We start from the raw sequence: 20,358 nt of genomic DNA, 5'->3' as shown, positions 1-20,358 counted from the left end.
TGGCCTGACCATACTCTTGCCTCTCTTCCCCGGCATGTAACTCATCTCATGTCCAGATCGCAGCTCGAGTCCCCTTCCTCAGGGGCCCCCATCTCCCTTCACAACCGGTTCCACAGCCCCCTGCCCCTGGAGCACGGGTCCCAGCCGTCGTGGCTGCCCAACCGGACCCTGCTTTCTGCTCACCACGGGTCACCACTCCAAGCACAGCGTCAGGCTCAGAGTAAACAGCAAGTATTGATATTTACTGAATGAAGAAATACTGAAGGCAAACCCTAGATTTATGATGACTTATTTTAAAGCTTAAATATTTGTATAATTTTTGCCTTAAAAATACCAAGTTATTAAAAGGCATTTTATAACAAAAAAGAACAGATGCCTCAGAGTTATATCCCTTAAAAGAGAGAGTCAACAGAATCTCTTTTAGAGAGAAAGATTAAATAAGTTATTCAAGGTTTTTTTTTAAAGGTCCCGAGAATTTATTCATCTTATAACTGAAAACCTGTACCCTGTGAACAACACCTCCCCATTTTCCCGACCCCGAAAATGTTTCAGCTTGAGGAAAATGTGCTGATTTTATGCCATCTGGCAGAAGCCCCAGCCCTTCTGGTCTCCCAGCCGTGCTGTCCTCTCACTACTTCCCTCCCGGCATAAGCGCAGTGTGCTATTATCTATTACACAGGAGCTCACATCTAAGGTGAGGCAGGTTCTGTTTGTTCTCATTAGAAAAACAAAACTCTTTTGAGAGGTCAGAACTCATTCAAATCTTCTGCTTCGTTTGGAAATCAATGCACAGGAGTTGAAATGATGAGTACAGAGTGACTGCTTTTCAGAAATCAAGATTCAGTCAGTGCACTAGATCGGTTAAAGAGGTGTCTCTGCAAAGATGTCACTCTCAACATGCACAAGAGCAAGGAGGAGCCAGCTCCCTCGCTCAGACGGGGAGCGCTCACCTGAACCACGAGCCACGAGGGAGCCCTCTGCGGCTTCTCAGATGCCAAGCAGACGAAAACATCCACAAATCGCTCAGCAATCGAGCACCCGCAGATGCCAACTAACCACTCACTTAGTACAATGGCCTTTCAAGTGCTGCACAAACAAAAGGAGTTCTTAAATCTTATGAAGAGTTCCCCGCAATTATGGCTCAAGAAGGAGGTCTCTGAAGCCAGACTCCCAGGGCTCAGCGGCTGGACAGCCGTCCTGTCAGGTCGTGGCTGTACCTGTCAGGTGGGAATTGTGACGGGCAGCCCCTGATCCCGGAGCCAGCAGAGAGCAGAGGTCCAGCAAGAAGCAAACTGGCGCATATAAACAGCTAAAATGGCACCAACAACTCACTCAGGGGGTGAGTGCCAGGCCCTCCACAGTTTACAAATCTAGGAGAACCACGGCAGCGTGTCCTTGGGGTGAGTGTGCACAGGGCATGGGGCACAGGGCAGCGTGGATCACACCTGCCGCCATGACCGTGGACACGGCCCTCCGCCCCCGCCGTGCTCTCCCCCACTGACCTTCCGAGCACCCAGAGCTCCCACCCGGGGCGCGAGTATCATCGTGATAGAAAAATCCCTCAGAGGCGACACGTCAAAACGTTGAGTGAGGGGAGCATGGGTGACTTTCACTTTCTCCTTTGTGCAGGTTTTTATTTTCCTTAAAATGAAAACAAAACCACAAAGCCTATATATGACCTAAATAACAAAAAGAAGTCATTTCCCACCCATCAGCTCCGCAGTCTCGGCAGGTAAGGAAGCAAGATGCGGCACGTGCCCTGGAGCAGAGGCCCAGGCACCCTCCGGGCCAACCAGGGGCTCCCCGAACCCTCAATTCTGTACCTGTGAAGTGGGCTAGCAATTCGGGTCTATAAGCCTGCATTCACACCCTTTGGGGCCAGAGGTCATGTTCTGGCCTCAGAAAGGCGATCGGGTGGGTGGAGCGGCGCCTGAGACGGACAGTCTTCCTCCTGTGAGGGGACCAGCTCACAGCGGGTAAATACAAAACCACAAACGGCCTCCATGGGCTCTGGCCAGGTGAGCTGGCAGAAGGAGAGCTCTCCCACCCCAGAGCTCTGGGCTGCTCTGCTGAGCAGGGACGGTGGCCCGGGCCCCTCAACCGCCCCGAGGGAGGCGGCAGGCCTTACTTAGTCCCTTGCGGCCAGGCCGCCATGGCTGCTTCCCTGGCTCCCACCAGGGGACAGCGCTGTGGACGTCCCCAGATCCCTAAGCCCGAGGGCTCACCTGCCTGGAAGCCCTTTGGCAGAAGATACTGTGTGTCCAGACGCGAAAGGAGCAGGCAGATGTGAACAGGAGAAAAGACAAAAGACCGCCTGCAAAGAAAATGCCTCCAAGTATATCTGTCTGTGGCTGGGCCCAAGGAGTCATGTGGCCCGTCCACTCGGGGCGCGCCCACCCCGCCCCATCTCTGAGCGCGCACCCTATCAGTGTGACAGTCACTGACGAAAGGAGGAAGGGAACAAACTACGCCACGCTTTCCCAAGGGGATGGCACACTCCAGGCGGCTGAAGTTCTGTCAACCAGATGACAAGAGAGATATAAAAGAGAACCAAGTCCATAAGCGGAGGAGGCAAAGGATGGACCAAAGATGGAAGGCCCTGAGTCTGTCAAGGTGAATCACAGAGCCACGAAGGAAGGGGTCTGTGTGCAGAACTCAGCAGGGCTGCGGGAGTGAGCCAGGCAGGCCTCACACGGCCGCGTGCTCTGTCTGCCTGTCCTAAGCGTGGCTTCCTGCACAGGTGAGACCGCTGACGAAGTCGAACTCACCCGCACTTCAGCTGTCGGTTGTCGGGGACCCTCGGCCCCCCTCCACAAATAAACCGGGTGCTGTAAATAGTGGGCCCACGATCCTGTTTGCAAAATCGCATCCCCACTGCAGCAGGGCGTGGCACTTCCAGAAAGGCCTTTGTATCTGAAGGCAGCACACCAAGACATATAAAAGTAATTCAAGGCCTGAGTTATAAACTACGTGCTTCAGACAAAAGAATGTCAAAGGTTTATTGTACAAACTGATGTCACTATCAAGGAAACCACTAACAGAGCAGGAAAGCTGGGGAGGGTGGGGGTGACTCCCCCCAAATCAATTCACCTGTCCCAGTGACCCAAAATCTACAAGGGAAAAAAGAGGGACAGTGTACCCCAACAGGAGAGAAGAGTGCTTCTCAGTTAAAAGGAGGATAAATCACAGGGCCTTTGAGACGCTTCCACTCAGCTGGCCGTTCCCAGCAATTCAGGCCTGGAGGCTGAGGGGAGACGGGCAGCGAAGTGCGGGAGGGGCCCTGGAAACGGTGAGCCTCTTCAAAGAGTCAGCGGGGCTGCGAGACCCCTGCCAGACGTGGAAAAGCTCAGGGGCCTCAGTGAACGCACTTTTGAGGTGTGAGCCAAACTGCCCTTTTCTTCTGCATAATAACATCCAGGTAGCTCACTTCTGATACCAAAAATGTGCTTGAAAGCAATGGGGAAAAGGCCCCCCGGGATGGACACTTTCCACTTGGACCAGAGGCTACTTGGCACGGATTTAAACTGGAGGGGACCAGGCCAAAGTCCTGTCAGAAGCAGGCTGCTCATGGACCCAAGTGCACACCTCTGGCTCCCTGTCCATCTCGGGAGAGAAAGATACAGGAGTGTGTGCTTGCGGGAACGTGGGGCGAACTCTCTAGCCGAGATTCTGACGACGAAGGACGGACGGGAACTGGGATGGAGAGAGCAGAAGCGAAGCAGCAGTAGTTTTTCAATACGAGCTAATGTGTGTCTACACTGGGTTCTTCCAACAGCGGCTAGTGCGGATGCTGGTCACCCACACGCAGTGCCTGAACTGCCTCTTTATGCGAATGGCTCTCCGGTGTAGACCTTCCACCCACTGCCACCCCTATCTCAACGGCACTCGACTTCAACGTGCCCCAAAGCAGCTGGAGTTCGCCCGTCTGCTGAGAGGGCAGTTACTGGCTGCCTCCAAAGTGCCAGGTCCTGGGAACAGAGGGGCAAAGCCACGCAGGTCCCAGACTTAGGGAACTTGTGTCCTTGGAGGTGTGGGCACGGAAGAGCAAGAGAAACAAACACACTAAGGACCCAGTCAATTCAGACTGTGGAGGCCCAGCAGAGGCACCGAGCCAGGTGTAACAGAGTCGGGGGCAGGAGGCAGGGCCTGCAGAAGGGAGCAGACATGGAAGGAAGCCAATGGTTGAAGGATGGGGAGGAGCCTGGAACGCAGGTGCGCTCCCATGAGGGCCCAAGTCTCCATTCATAGTGCCCACTCCCGTCTAGGCCTGCCTATCCCTGGGGGTGATGGGCTCTGCCCTTCCCAGTTACACCCCCAGCGTGTTACAATGAGCCTGACCCACTGCAGGGTCTGTGCGGCTGTGTGTGGGAAGGGCAGTGCCACCCCGTGGCTGAACGAAGCTGTGCTCTGGTCCCAGCAGCCTGCGGGTCCAGTAGGGCTGTGAGGCCCTTGCGAGAGGTGCCAGGCAGGCACGAGGCAAACCAAGCAGCCATCTAGGATCAAGTGGGCAAGAAAGTCAAACTGGATCTCTAGTTCACCTGCTGTTTCTGGGGGAAACCAGCAAACCTCCAGACGATGGGCGCTTTCCCGGGCCAGCTCAGTCAACCCAATGTCCCACGCCGCCACGCCTCAGTGCGGCAGGAAAGCCCGGGGGCGCGATGGCGGCAAGGCCCCCGGGACCTGCAGGGAGACGCCTACCTGTCCACGCGTGGCCATGGAGAGGCAGGGAGGCAGATGAAGTCTCCCGCACAGCCTATTCAACAGCTGAAGCAAGAAGAGCTCGCAACTGGCCCTTTCGTAACGGGGAACAGACTGCCCAGAACGCCGGCCACAGCACCCGGCATCAGGAGCCCCTCAATCCTTGGTGGCAGGATGCAGACGCGGCTTTTCTCTTTGTAAACTGAAAAACCAAACTCACGGGCAACCTCAACCAATGATTTCATCTTCTGCCCAAAATGTCGTCCAAACTGATTAACTGGAGTCTCATGGCATCTCCTTCTCCTCTGGTAACCCTGTGGTCAAGGTGAACTTTCCAGATGGGAAGGGAAGCATAGCTGGCGAAACCTAAGAGCGTTCACAGATAATGTCCCGACAATACCCTTTTAAATGAGTACAGTATCAATAAGTAACGGCTGCTAATTTAGGAGGCCATCTCCTACACTTAGTTGTGAGAAGATAAAAGATCTAAAATTCTAAGCTTGTAACTCCATACACGATCTCGGAGCGCCCCACAAAGTTCTGCTCTCGCGAACCAGAGTTTGAGAAGCACGGTCTTTGCGACGCAGCGTCCATACCAGCTGTCGCAGGAGCCTGGCACTTCGGGCGAGCCGGGGTTATGCACTTGACCAGCCCCTCCTCTCTCGGCGACCCAGAGCGGTTCCGAGGCACTCCTCACACCTCTCGCCACAGCGACTCTCCAGTGAGCAGCATCTCCTTTGCGGGATATTAGAAGCCCCAGATCTCGTCAGTCTGCTCCGTCCCCTCTCAACCCCTTTTAGTAAAAGCATTTCTCAGCAGGACTTCGGGCTCTTCCCCCCACACTCAACTTCTTAAAAGATCGTGACAGAAATTCTTTCAACAGAACCATCTGTCATAAAAACCCAACCTGCGCACAACTAAGATGATTATTACTGGGTACCTTGTCCTTAATCTGAAGGCCAGATTAATTTAAATAAGTTACAACAATGTGATGGCTTGGTCAAAAGCCAAAGCGTTCTGACACACAACCCCAGTTTATCCAGTCCTGAGGGTCTTTTTAGGGACACTCCCAAAGAAGCCTGGCCTAGATGTGACCCTCAGCAGAGAAGAAGGGCAAAGATAAAAATGCCTAAAGTAATAGAGGAAGCTGGAAGGAAGTTTTTTCAGGCTCAAGAACCTAACAGGGGACCTCCCTGGTGGCGCAGTGGTTAAGAATCCATCTGCCAATGCAGGGGACACGGGTTCGATCCCTGGTCTGGGAAGATCCCACATGCCGCAGAGCGGCTGGGCCCACGCACCACAACTACTGAGCCTGCGCTCTGGAGCCCGCGAGCCACAACTACTGAGCCCACGTGCCACAACTACTGAAGCCCACAGGCCTAGAGCCCGTGCTCCACAGCAAGAGAAGCCACCACAATAAGAAGCCCATGCACGGCCACTTGCCGCAACTACTGAGCCCGCACACCTAGAGCCCATGCTCCGCAACAAGAGAGCCAGGGAATGAGAAGCCCATGCACTGCAACAAGAGTAGTCCCCGCTCGCCGCAACTAGAGAAAGCCCACGTGCAGCAACTAAGACCCAGTACAGCCAAAATAAATAAATTTATACATATAAATAAAAGAACCTAACAGGAACTGAAATCCACAATGGTTCTAGTTGAATACTAACTCAAATGTTACTTACAGACAGCAAAGAAAAAGGCAGAAAATTACTGCTTGTTTTAAAAAAAAAAATCTAGAACTTTAACGCAATCCAACCAACAGCACCAGATGAGTGAGGGTCCACAGGACTTCTGCCAGCTACCGAATGGAAGACAGTTTTCTGACTGTAGCCCACATCCCCTGATTTCGGCGCTCCCTCATCACCACGGCGATGGCTCCCAGCACACGCCTCCTGTCCCCCTCCTCCGGGGTCGCTGCCGGCTCCGTTGGGCATACTCACGTCGATCTCTCCGTCGTCGATCTCTCCGTCGTCATCCTCTTTTCTTTTCTCCTTGGCCGCCTCCACGGGCTCCCTGTCCTCCACGCCGTGGACGCCCGCCTTCCCGTCCTCCCCGGGAGCCCCTTCTCCCCTCTCCTCGTCATCCTCAGGCCCGGCCTTCTCGGTGTCGTCCTCGTGCGTGGCGGGGGCAGGCTCCTCGGGGACCTCCTCATCGTAGTCTAACTCGTGCTCGTCCAGGTCCCTGGTGACCGACGAGGCCTCGTCCCTCAGGTCGCTGGTGCGGTCTTCCTCCCCCCGGTCCCCCTCGGCCCGCGGGGGGCTGGCCGGGCCCCCGCTCAGCTCCGGAGCCTCAGAGTCCCGGTCCTCCTCGTCGGAGCGGCTCTCCTCTTCCTCCTGGCTCAGTCCCGGGGCGACGTTCTCCTCGTCCTCCGCGTCGGAAGCCCTCCCCCCAGCTCCATCCAGATCCTGCTCAGACCCACTTTCCCTCAGGATGTCATCGTCCGAGAGCCCCTGCTGCTCCTCTTCTTCGTCCTCTGGAGAGCGAGGGTCCCGGTCAGGGCTCTCGGCCACATCCATCGGTACCCACGGTTCTGCAAAACAAAGAGAACACACACTCACAGCATCCAGAAAGGGGCCAGTCAATCTCGCGCCGGTCTGCTGGGCCCCATGCTTGCCTCCGGCCTGCAGGAGGGCTCGGCCCCGCCCGGCTCCTCCACACCCCAGATCCCAGGCCGCAGACCACCGGCACCGCACCCGAGGCCCCCGCGGAGCCGGGCCGAGCGCGCGGAGCTGTGTGCCAGGAGCCTCACGTCTGGAGCCACCGGGTAGCGAGACAGCTGGCGTGCCCACCTCCATATGGGGCACCCCGACTGGTTATCAGACAGTGGGCAAGAAGACGGGCATTGCAAGCGACAGCTTTTTGGGTTCGTAAAGTAATTACTTGTGAAATTCAGGAAAACGTGCATTCGGAAGGAGGTGGCAACAGTGAAGGCAGCGCCTGGCCTCTTCCGGAGTCACCCGCAGGGTCTGGAACAGAAACCCGGCCTGCCTTTGAGAGCCCCCAGGACATGGGCCATCTCCCGTTCCTGCACGTCTCTCCAGGTCAGGCCGTGAAGGCCGCCCGGAAGGCCTTCGTGCACTGTGATTCTCGAGAACCACTGTTCCAGGACAGGCAGGTCGTGGGAAAGAACTCTGGCAGAAAATCTTACATAGTTAAGGAGTTTCTTATATAAAAAGACCAACAGTATCATTTTAGAAGATTTCATTTCTATTTTTACTCACTAGATTTAATTACAAAGTGACTATTTTCTGGTTTTCCCACCCCAACGTGCAAAGGTAGGACATTGTTCCATTGGTTCTAAACGCAGGTTGCAGAAGGTGGGTTGAGACGGTGTGTGCATGAAGTCGACACCAAACAGCCTACAAGCGAACATTTACCGTCCGCCACGCGACGGGTAGCGAGTAACCACTAAGCTGGTGTGAGACAGCAGGGACAGTGAAGGGTTTCATGTTCACTTGATTCTTCAAAATTTTTTATTTAAAATAATGTACGCCCCAGTCATGCTACTTGGTACCTCAGTGAGATCTGGAAACGCACAGCATGTTTACATACTTTATATAAAATTACTTTATGCATTTACATAACTAAAAATTTAAAGTGTATCTTTTAAATTTATACCTTCAAAAGGAGAACCTATGTTTAAAGGTGCACATGCCAAGAGTTGGTATCTGAACCCACAGTTAAAAACAGTTTTGTTTTGTTTTTTTGCTGTTAATGGAAATTGTTAAAATTCAGCAAACATGAGGACAAGTTACTTAAAATTCATCACTTTATAAATAAAAAAAATGGTTAGCAGTAAAAGAAATTTACAAACCAACCAATCCATTCAAAGTCACTTAAAAGTAGACAGCTTTGAAAATGATTCACTTTTCAGTCTTCTAACTACGCTATCCAGAGGTAGGACTACTGGAAAGAATTATTAAAAAGTTAGCCCTGAAATGGTGCATTTTGCTGCCCCGTGGCTTCCTGGCTTCCCTGTGCAGGGCAGAGCCTGTCACCACACACATCACCCCTGCAGCCCAGGGCAACGCGCAAGGCAAGAAGGCGACCGCGGACAGGGCCCGGCACCCGCACCTCTTCCAGACAGAGCGCGGGGGCCTTGGGGCAGCCAGTCAGGGGCCAGTGGCAAACCGGCAGCCTCCCCGCTCCTTGGCTAATGACATCAGTAAAAACTGGAATTTTCCTTTGTGTATGACGTCCTATGCCTACCCTTGTACAGTTCTGATTACATTGTATATAACGAAACCTCTCCACAGAAGGGCAGGGACTTTCATTCCCCAGCTGCTCAGGCTGGCACCTGGGACCCTGTAGGCCGGCAGTCACGTGCAGCTGGTCGCTGAGCCTCAGACATATCCCTACTGGAAACCTGACAAATTCTGATTCTCACATCATACAGGCTAATGGCAACCTTGGGAACCAAGTCACCTCTGAAATCAATCAACTGGTAATCAAAATTAAGTGTCCCCTTACACTAGTTTAAAATCCACAAAACTGATACTCTAGCTTTGCAACATATTATCCTGTTCACGGCACAGAGGCTCCCTCACTAGTAACTTGATAGCAGCCCCTTCTTGGGGCCCAGGTGCCAAAACGTTTCATTGTCATGATTAGGTCCAACCAAACTGCTCTTCTATTCTGGCAAACTTCGATTTAAATCCTAGGGGAAGAAATGGGAGAGAGAATGCCTAACTTCAACTATATGATCAAGCAAGTGGGCCATGTCTTTCTGGGACACATGGAACAGGGCACACAGTGTGGGCTTCTGAGTCAGAACCCGAATCCCGGCGCTGCTGCTCCCCAGCTTTAGGGTCTTGGGCAAATTATGTAAACTTGCCAGACCCCAGTTTCTTCATCTGAAATACGGGGAAACAGCACCCGCTGTAGAAGTCGTTGCGACACCTAAATGAGATCAGCCTGTTGGCTTCCAATACCCACACCCCTCTCCCCACCAGCCTGCGGTCAGCCTCCTGGGTGCTCAGGAAACAGCCATCCAGCACACGCCAGATAGTCACCTGTGCACGACCACGTGAGCGATAAGATCAAGTCCCCCACCTGCTGAGAGACCACTACTCCACCAGGCACTCGACCCAGCTCCTCGCATCAACCCTGCAAACAGGCGCTGCCCCGCTCACAGAGAAGGAAACCAAGGCACGTGGCCACGGGGCGCGATCGGGGCTTGCATCTCCGAGCGGCTGCCGGAGCAGGTGCCCAGTGCTGGCGCCGGCCCGATGCATGAAACCAGCTCCTGCTACCTGCCCAGGGACTAATCCCCACCTACCGCCCTTGTTTCGACAGGAAGATGGGACCCAAGCTCTAACTGACTTTACACGTTCTTTTTTGCAACAGAGCCCTCACATAAGTCGGGGACTTCTACTGAAGCAGTACCTTTTGCCTGTCGTTCTTTTCTCCCTTCTAAAGGTCTGTGCGGATCCGTCTAGGTTGCTATCTTAGCCCTTCTAGAACCAAAAAGACACATTTTCACGGAGATGGAAAAGTAACTATATGATCCATACAGACTATTAAAGAACAGTGATGACCATATGGGATCAACCTGTGACACCAGCCACTTTTATTTTCAATGTGTCTAAAGCTTGAACCTCAGGCACTTACACTAAAGGTGGATCTCATAGAGAAGCCCTCACAAAGGCGCACACTTCTACACCGACACCACGGGAAATGCTGCCTCCGATTCAAACCCTGAGGCTGCTGCACTGTGTGTAAAAAAGAAGTACTTGCGGAGCCTGCACGCCCCCCAAAGTTTGTACTATGGAATTCACTTCAGCCTTCCAAGCACAAAGCTAACTTCCCTCCTCTCACCGGCCGTTTTCAGTGCTGACCAGAAGGTGGTAGAGCGAAAGGCCCTGTGTGCACCTGTTCTTACCGGGGAGGACTAGCGCTGTCAGCCTTCTGGGCAGCACGGATTGCTCCGAGAATCTGAGGAAGGGGATGGCTCCTCTCCCTAGAAAAACCTGGACATACACAATTTATCCCCCACTTTCAGAGTTCAAAACCTCCTGAGGTCCACCCACTGAGCACTCCTGCCCTAAGTACGCTGTACATTATTCTACTACATACCGGAACTCGCCACACTGTATACCCCAACTATCTGTTTGCCAAGTCTGTTGGGAGACCCCCCGCCCCCGGCCCCATGAAGGTCCTGAGTGGAAGGGCTCAGAATCACCTGGGTTCTCCGAGCTCAGCAAATGGCTGGCACTTGGTAGCAGAGCTACCATATAACTTATTGTCTGAACTTGGGGGCGTGTTTGAGACTGAAAGGGGGCACTGTTAACCATTACAGCAGGCATGAGCCTGGCTGTCCTAGGCATACTGGGACACACAGTCACCCTTAGGAGGCTCTGACAATCTCCTGAGCAAAGGGGTCCCATCTCTTCTTTCCCTGTGGAACCTCCTGGGATTTTCCAATCTGAGGCTACACACAGGTGAACAGCTTGCAGAGGAAAACATGCCAAAGAATCTTCCTGCTTATCAGAAGCAACCTGAGTCACACCCCGCTGCACAGAAGGGATGTGTCCCTGGGGGTCAGAAGACGGTGTGTGTTCCGGGCCCCGCTCTGGGCAAGTTAACTGGCTCTCTGGGCGTCGGTGTCCTGTTTTGAGATTAATTCAAGTTGGCCAATATCTGAGTATGTGCTCTGTGTCAGGAGCCAAGAAAACCACGTGGTCTATTAAATGCACACAGTGAAATGGAGGGTCGTCTGCACGTCTTCACAACCCCCAGGCTCACTATTCTTACTCAGTCTTTTCTTCTCACACAATCAATCACCCGTCATCGAGCGTTCTTGGCAAAGTTTAGAACTCTTTAGTCCTTTGACCCACAAGACAGTGAACTTGCCTGGAGAACAGAATAACAGTGTCCATCACTGTGTCTCCACAGCGTACTACACTGGCAGACGGGGACTGAGAGACGCTGCTTGAATAAATCACAAAGTCTCATTACTTGATAAACTACCTGTTGCACGCCAGAAAGAAACTTGAAGTAACTGCCTACTTTTTAGAAGACTATTCTAGAACTGAGACAGAGTGGGTGCTGCCTCGTTTCCCAGCAGTCATTCTGGAAGGCTGCGCCCTGACTGCAAGGACACTGGTACAGTACACAACAGGTGGGAGCTTTTCCTTCTCAGCAACCTTTGGAACCTGCAGAACACTCCCCTGGCACTCTCAGTGGCAGCAAGTCTTCCCTCTCTCACGGTGGGTCACTTTGACAAACGGCAGGAAGCTGTTCAGAGCCTGGTCTGGTAAGTGAGGTGAGTTCCCAAGCCAGGTAAGATGGGTTTTGGTCAAACATGGGGTGTGAGTATTGAATGAGACTGACTTTTCTCCTATGGCTTGTATATTTACTACGGCTTGTATATTTACTACCAAAACAGCAGTTCCAAAGAGGTTTTGGCAAAGGAGCACCAATGAAATACAAGCCTAACCTTCCAGGATAATGATTTTTAACAGAGCAGTCCCTATCTGAAGGCCCAAGTTCTGGTACATCTGGTTAAAATTCAGACTCATAATTTCATGGATTTACAACATCCAAAGGAAGGATGTCAAGGTTGGTGATAGACACCATCCCCAAACTGACTAAACTTGACATCAAACGACTCCTCAGGGAGGAAGCACTCACCTTGAGATGATCTGTGAAAAAGGAAAAAACCTCTTCAGTGTTTGATCGTTTCCCACCCAGAACCGGAGACACGTTCCAGCCTCTGGGACACACCTGATTGGTTTCCAGAGCTGGCTGGGCTCCACACATGTGCTCAGATTGTAAAATCATCAGGCAAAGACTCCCCTGCCTGGGAAGCGGGAATCAGCCTGGGTCCAGGCTCACCCTGAGAATCGCAACCTCTGCTCTGGGACAGGACCACTCCACAGGCAACACGAAGGAGATGAGAATCAAAGGAGAAAAGATGACAGCACTGCTATGTCTCTAAATGCTCCCTTCGTCCATTCTCCCCAAATTGATCGGAAGAACTGACCTGCTCTCACAGATAGAGAGCTGAACAGCTCATTTAAGATGATCAACCACTCTAGCCGGCAAACTCAGCTGTCATGAAGTAGTCAGTAACACTGAAGTCTTAGCAGGAGTAAGGCTGAAAGTCTTTAAGTCTTAGGTTCTCCCAGCAATGAGCCGGCATCCTTTGGGCTCTTAACCAAAGGGGCACAAGGAATTTTATTCCAAAGAGTGGCTCGCGTCTTGGGACACAGCCAATAGGTCCTACCTGTGCCTCCGGGAAGCCGAGGGAGCAAGTTCCAGGAGGCTCCGGGGAGCTCAAAGCTCCGGAAGAGCCTATCCCCAATCCGGAGGGCGAACCCGTGTGCCTCCTTCCGCCCCCCACCCCATCCTTGTGGGCGGAAAGCAATGCCACGCGAATATCCCGGAAGAGAAATGACAGCTTCGGGAGATCAACCCCACTGCAGAGAGCGGAAGCAGCTGTCGGGCGCTCGACCTGAGGGGGTCCAGGACCCCCAGGCCGGCTCGCCCGGAAGGAACGTGGGATCGTGCCTAGCTCAGCTTCCCCTTCCCGGGGCCCGAGAGCCACGCTTCGGCTGGAGGCAGCCTGGAGCGCTCCCCGGAGGCGGAGGCGGAGGCGGCGGGGCTCCCGGGCCTCGGCTCCGCGCCGCCGCCACGCTCCCCGCCCGGCCGCCTCGGCCTCCTCCTCCCGCCGGCCCGGCCTCCCGCCATCGCCATCACTTACCTCAGCGCAAGGGCAGAGAGGGGGCCACGGCTTCGCAGGTGTCGGGGCGGCGCGGAGATGAGGTCCCTCAGCCCTTCCGCTCCTCACAGGCTCCGGCTTGAGGCGCGACGCGGGCGGAACAAACGGGCTCCACTACCCGCGGGGGCCGGCCATTGTGCGACGTCATCAGGCCGCGACGGTTGTCTGCGGCCCGGCGGGCTTCCCTCGCTTGCCACGCCCTCCGTCCGCTTCCTTCCGGCCTCCGCGCGGCCGCGCGCCCCGCGGCGCGCGCCCGCCCGAGATAGCACGGCGCAGCCGCGGCCGGGGCACCGCCCCTGGGGCGGATCTCCCAGCCGGCGCTCCGCCCGCCTAGGCGCAGGGAGGGCCTCGCGAGCCGAGCGGTCTCGTGACCCGCGAGCGCCGGTTCGCACCTGGCAGTGCGCTCTGCTGGCGGTAGCGGACCCGCGGAGGTGGGTCCTGCGACCTCGGGGCTCGGAACTTACCTGCTAAGTTCTGGCTGAAGAGGTCCCAGCCAAAGTTAATCCTTTCCGGGAAATGAGTTTAAATAGCAAACCTTAAACATATTAAACTTCTTCCCGGGGACTAAATAGCTCCCTCTCTGTTAAATATAATCAATGCAACGCAAAATTAATCATTTTCGAGAAACTGAGTTTAAATGTCAAAGACTAAACATTTTTTTTACAAAGAAACTATTTTTATTTGTATAACAAATATTCTAAGAAATGACGACATACTAAAATTAACAGAGTTGATGTGATGTCGAGACACAAATAAGTACGTAATGCTATTGATGATTAATCATTTTGTTTCATCCAACCTCCCACCGATTATTTTAGAGAGCATCTCTGGTGTATTTCTGACTGAATCTTAAGCATGATGTATCCAGGTGATTCAATTAGGAAATCTTTGAAAGAATGAAGCCTAAACATTTTTTAAAAACTATTTCTGTGCGACTAAATAGTTCCTGCTTTATCAAGTATAATCAGTCCAACACAAAATTTAATCATTTTTTTTGAGATATTGAGTTTAAATGTCAAAGCTTAAACATTTAATTTTTATTATTTTTTTGTAGGCCATCCAGTGTTGAAAAGTTTGCTTCATCATTTTGTGGTGTTATCTTTGGGTTAAGAAACAGGATGAACTAAAAAGAAAATTTCATAGAGTCCTGGTGGATTTTACCACACTGTGGCTTGTAACCTATTTGCTGGAAGCACCATAAAGTTCTCAGTAGTAAAAATCAACCTTAATTAGCTTATAAATTGAAAAGCAAACTTTTTTTGTGTGCTGTCTTAGAATGAGAGTTCCAGGGTGGGATTTTCCCCATAGCAAATAATAAAAATAGGACTCCCGGCTGGCAAAAGGACATAGACCACTGAAAGCTTAAGCATTTAGAACTATTCCCAATGTTGTTAAAAAGTAGCAACAGGTCCAAAATGGAGTCACGTATGCTAAGCCTATCAAGACTTAATACCTAATTTAATTGAAGTTGTAGCCTCTCCCTAGAGTGGTAATTTAAACCCATCAGTCAGCACTAGGGAGGTGATCTGCCTAAGACCCCTGCATCCCTTAAGAGAAGGAAGGTGCCCTTGCTGGAAGTAACCCACCCTTTTAACTTCCTTGTCCCACCCTCCTGTGCCTATAACAACCTCCATTTTGTACAGCTTTTAGAAGCCTTTCTGCTTGCTAGATGGCATGCAGCCTGATTCATAAATTGTTGAATAAAGCTAATTAGATCTTCAAGTTTACTCAGTTGAATTTTTAACACTGATTTCTTAAAAATAATCAGCTCAAAAAACAGAAACAAAAACAAAATAATAATCAGCTCAACACAAAAGTTAATCATTTTGTAAAGATACTGCGTTTAGGGGCTTCCCTGGTGGCACAGTGGTTGAGAGTCCGCCTGCCGATGCAGGGGACACGGGTTCGTGCCCCGGTCCGGAAAGATCCCACATGCTGCGGAGCGGCTGGGCCCGTGAGCCATGGCCTCTGAGCCTGTGCGTCCGGAGCCTGTGCTCCGCAACGGGAGAGGCCACAGCAGTGAGAGGCCCGCGTACTGCAACAACAACAACAAAAAAAAAAGATACTGCGTTTAAATATCAGAGCTTAAAATTTTACACTCTTTCCACGTGGATAAACAGCTCTGTATCTTATTAAATGCAATCAGCTTAATGTCCTTGATCAGAAGGACATCATGTGGCATTGGGAGTATTTTTACAGCTTACCAACTGCCTTCACAACCATCAGGGTGGAGCCACACCGAGCCTACTGCAGAGCATCAAACTGTCCATGTTACAATAGGAACCTGCCCTTAGAGGGACCCTGGGCTTGGTCGAATGCTCTGCTGTCATCGCCTTAAGACTCTTAATCATTTTTCAACAAGGGGCCCACGTTTTCACTTTGCAGTGGACCATGTGTGAATGCATGAGCGAGAGAAGAAATTGAGGGCATTGACATGGAGCTACCATTTGACCCGGTGATGTCACTCCCAGAGAAATGAAATGTGTGCACAAAAACCTGTACACGAATGTTCCAGCAGTGTTATTCACAACAGCCCCAGAGTGGAAACAACCTAGGCGTCCATCAACTGATGATGGCTCAGTAAAATGTGGTCCAGGGAATTCCCTGGGGGTCTGGTGGTTAGGACTTGGCCCTTTCACTGACAAAGGCCCAGGTTCGATCCCTGGTCCAGAAACTAAGATCCTACAAGCCGTGTGGCACGGCCAAAAAAAAGATGTGGCCCATCCATACAGTAGAGTACTACTCAGCCATACAGAAGACTGAACTCTGTCTAAGAAGAGATGCCGTAGTCCAACCGTAAGAGGACACAAGAAGGTGGAAGGGGGCTCTCGCCAGAGCCCGGAGCCTGGACTTCCAGGTTCGAGAACTGTGAGAGATAAATGTCTGTAGTTGAAGCCCTCCAGTCTGCGGTATCTGTTATGGTCGTCTGAGCTGACTAATACGTTCTATTTACATGGAATATCAGAAGACGCAAATCCACAGAGTCAGAAAGTAGGTGAGAGGTTACCAGGGGCTGGGGGTGGTGGGATGGGGAATGAGCACTTAATGGGGACAAAAGTTCTTTTAGGGGTGATGAAAATATTCCAGAGTCAGGCAGTTGTGCTGGTTGTACAACTTCGTGAATATACTAAAAACCATTGAATTGTGCACTTTAAAAGGGTAGATTTTGGGGGGTGGGAGGAATTGGGAGATTAGGTTTGACACATATACACTATTGACAGTAGGTATAAAATAGGCGACTGTCGAGAACATACTGTAGAGCACAGGGAACTCTACTTAATGCTCTGTGGTGACCTAAATGGGAAGGAAGTCCAAAAAAGAGGGGATATATGTATATGTATAGCTGATTCATTTTGCTGTACAGTAGAAACTAACACAACATTGTAAAGCAACTATACTCCAATAAAAATTAATTTAAAAAAGGGTAGATTTTATGTTATATGAATTATACTTCAATAAAGCTATTCTTTTTTTAAGAATCTCTTTAAGAAATAAAGCTATTTAAGAAATAAATAAAGCTCTTTAAGAAATAAATAAATAAAGCTCTTTAAGAAATAAAGCTCTTTAAGAATAAAGCTATTCTTTTTTTAAGAATCTCTTTAAGAAAAGAGCAACTAAGCCTGTGCACAACTACTGAGCTTGCGCTCTAGAGCCCGCGAGCCACAACTACCGAGCCCGCATACTACAACTACTGAAGCCTGCCCTCCTAGAGCCCGTGCTCCACAACTAGAGAAGCCACCGCAATGAGAAACCCGCGCACCGCAACGAAGAGTAGCCCCTGCTCACCGCAACTAAAGAAAGCCCGTGCGCGGCAACAAAGACCCAACGCAGCCAAAAATCAATCAATACATAAATGAAAATTAAAAAACAAAAGGAAAGAAATGAAGGGAGATGGTAGAGGACAGGAGGTGGGTGGGAGCTGAGAGGCGGTGGGAGAGGCTTGGGGGAGGGGACTCCTCATAGGTGAATCTCTGAGTGTCCTCCCGTTTCTCCCTCCCCTCGCCTCTGGATCCAGCCACATTCACCACCTGCCAGGATTAAGACCACAGCTCCAGCCCCTCCCCCCTTTCCCAGTGTGACACTGCCCCAGCCCTACCCTCTCCTGGCACTCAGAGCCACGTGTCTAAATCTCGGATTGGTTCCAATCTCATCACTCCGGCCTGAGACCCCTCCAGCAGCTCCCTCTGCCCCCAGATAAAACCCAACCCTGAGTGTGCTGCCCCGGCTCTGTACCCCCGGGCCGCTGCCGGCCCCCCCCATCCCCCCACCTGGGGTTACTAATCACAGTGTTTTCAACATCTGGAGTGTGTGTGTGTGTGTGTGTGTGTGTGTATGGGGGAGGGCGGGGAGGTGCATTTAGAAAGACAGAAAATGGCCAAGGTGGGATTAGAACCCAGGTCTCTCTGAATCTAAATCCTCGACTTTGAGCCACTGACTCCCCAAGTATAACGATGCAAGCAGTGCTCTCTAGGCCTCAGTGTTCCGGCTCTGCGAAGTGGGGCTATTCACCCCTGCTGCCTCCCTCTCAGGAGGGAAGGAAGAGACAGGAGGTGACAGGCACAAACATCTGCCCTTACATGGACTCACAGCAGGTCTGGTGCCCAGCGATCTCGTGGAATCCTGGGAGGCAGCCCCACCATTCTCTCCGTTTTATAGTCAGGGAAATAGAAACTGTAACATCTAAGAGCTGGGATTCCACCCCAGGCAGTCGGACCACAAAACCCAAGTGACCTAGTGAATGAGGCTGTCTCCAGATTAAGGTACTCTGGCTGTGGCTGTTACAAAAGAGAAACGTAAACATCTGTTTCATCCAGCCCTGGTCATTTGGGGTCACTGTCACCGGCAGCCACGGTGATATTAACTGGCACATCCCCCCACATTCTGTGGGACAATACGTGTGGTCCCATCAGGCAAGGGCCTTTGGGTCGGCTGAGCCAATGGGCCTACATTAAAATAGCTGTGGCCATGGGCTGTGACAGACATCTGCACGGCCATAATCGTGGAACGCTGGATGGGAACTTAAAGGTGTGGTAATCTGCATTGGGCCACGACCACCTTGGGAAACAGCATGGCATTAGTGAGAGCAGAGCCCGGGATCAGCAGCTCCACCCTAGACAGCGGGGTCCCTGGATCGTCAACAGCAACAGCACCTGGGGATTTGTTAGAAATGCACATTCTCAGGCCCTGCCCCACTCCTGCTGCTTGAGAATCTCTGGCTGTGGGCCAGCGGCCTGCAGGTTAACAGGCCCCGGGAAAGAGTAAGAACCACTGGCCTGGGACTCTCTTGCCCATCCCGGCAACGATGTTCATAGGTCTCTTCGTAATAACCGAAAGAACAAAGGCAAAACCCAGAAATGGCCCAAATGTTTACAGGTGATTGTAATATCACACAATACTTACAAGATTGTAATTATTTTTTGTTTTTTTTTGCGGTACGCGGGCCTCTCACTGCTGTGGCCTCTCCCGTTGCGGAGCACAGGCTCCGGACGCGCAGGCTCAGCGGCCATGGCTCACGGGCCCAGCCGCTCCGCGGCGTATGGGATCTTCCCGGACCGGGGCACGAACCCGTGTCCCCTGCATCGGCAGGCGGACTCCCAACCACTGCCCCACCAGGGAAGCCCAAGATTGTAATTGTTTAGCATTATAACATATGGATCCCAAGCTTCTGTGTAGAAATCTATACATAAATCTATACAGGGGTGAAGCGAAGCTGCTTCCGAGGTGGGAGGGGGCGCTGGGTGCCCTGCTGAGGAGCCATGGGGCCACGGGAGGCTCCTAAGCAAGGCACTGACAAGAAGGGCGCGGCAGGCGGTTATTTGAAAGCCCCCGTCTGACAGCTCTTGCGTCTGGATCACCCGGGGGTCTGCCGCGTTTCCCCTGGTTTTCAGCGAGCTGGCCCTTTTTCAGCACACGCCTTGTATTTTCAATTTGCTGTGGGACGTTGTGGATGAATTATCTACTCCCAAAGAAGGCGAGGCTTCATGCTTCCCGGCAGGTGGTTTTAGCAGATCACTGGGCCCTGTTAAGATTTGCTTCTAGTCACCAGGGCTGGTCCATGCTCCCGGGGAGGAGGCCTTCTACGCCCACCTCCCCGTCCGCAGGCTCCATCTGCAACCTGTCTCTCCCAGTGCCACACACTGTTGGCTCCGCGCCGCGGCCCTTCCCCCCCAGGTGCTTTCCGCTGGTTCCTGAGGTTCTCCCCAGGGTGGGAGCTTCCCCTCGAGCCCCACCGGTGTGTCCCGCCTCCTCAGCTCAGCACCGCTGTGCTTGCTCCTTTCTGTGCCCCGACGCCACGGTGGGTGCAGGGCTCACGTTGCCCTCTGCCTTCGCTCAGGGCTCATCCCCTCGACTCCGCCCCAAATGCCTCAGCGTATGCGTGTGTGTCTTTATGAATTTGTCCAGGGGCGAGGGTGAGCCCCGCACGAGGGCTTCTGTCTGAAAGCCCCATATGCGAAAATGAATCTGCTGGACGGATCCACCGGGAGGAGGGAACCAGTCGTCCTCGCCTCTCCAAGCGACCGGATGCCAGTCAGCCACCAGAGGGCGCGCCAGTCCGGGCATTTGGGGTCCCATGCTGGGAGGGCCTCAGGCTCCTGGACGTTCAAATGCTGTCCATCCCCTGCACTAGCTCACGGTCACGTGGTGAAGGGCACAGGTGGGCGCAGGCTTATGTGCGGGCCCTGACGTGCACACACGTGCACACTCCCCCATCTTCATCCAGACCTCACTCATATCGCAGCAGCCCCTATGCAGACGCAGGAAAGGATGTGCTCCACCGTCAGGGGTGCTGACCCCGTGGGACCCCTCGTCCCTCCAGGCTCCATCCTGGCCTCATGGGGTTCCCGGCACTGACCCCACCTGGCTTCCTTCCCTCCCTGGAGACATCCAGGGGCAACCCTGAAACCCAGCCAACGGGTGGCTGCCTGCCCCTGTCTCA

General features: G+C 52.6%; 1 protein-coding gene across 1 annotated transcript in view; it reads right to left on the bottom strand.

The window, feature by feature from the left end:
* Positions 1–13,549, bottom strand: part of ZC3H18 (zinc finger CCCH-type containing 18) — a 50,989-nt gene extending 37,440 nt beyond the window's left edge. The window contains exons 1-2 of the mRNA XM_082676386.1: positions 13,404–13,549; positions 6,640–7,229 (exon numbers count right to left, since the gene is read on the bottom strand). Of these exons, the coding sequence (XP_082532512.1) occupies positions 6,640–7,215 (576 nt within the window). The 5' untranslated portion in view covers positions 7,216–7,229; positions 13,404–13,549. The remainder of the gene's footprint in view (positions 1–6,639; positions 7,230–13,403) is intronic.
* Between the last annotated feature and the right edge of the window lie 6,809 nt (positions 13,550–20,358).

Source organism: Grampus griseus, assembly GCF_964374135.1.
Source record: "Grampus griseus genome assembly, chromosome: 19".
Classification (NCBI taxonomy): domain Eukaryota; kingdom Metazoa; phylum Chordata; class Mammalia; order Artiodactyla; family Delphinidae; genus Grampus; species Grampus griseus.
The sequence above is the reverse complement of the archived record's forward strand: the minus strand, read 5'-3'. Positions and strand labels throughout refer to the sequence as shown.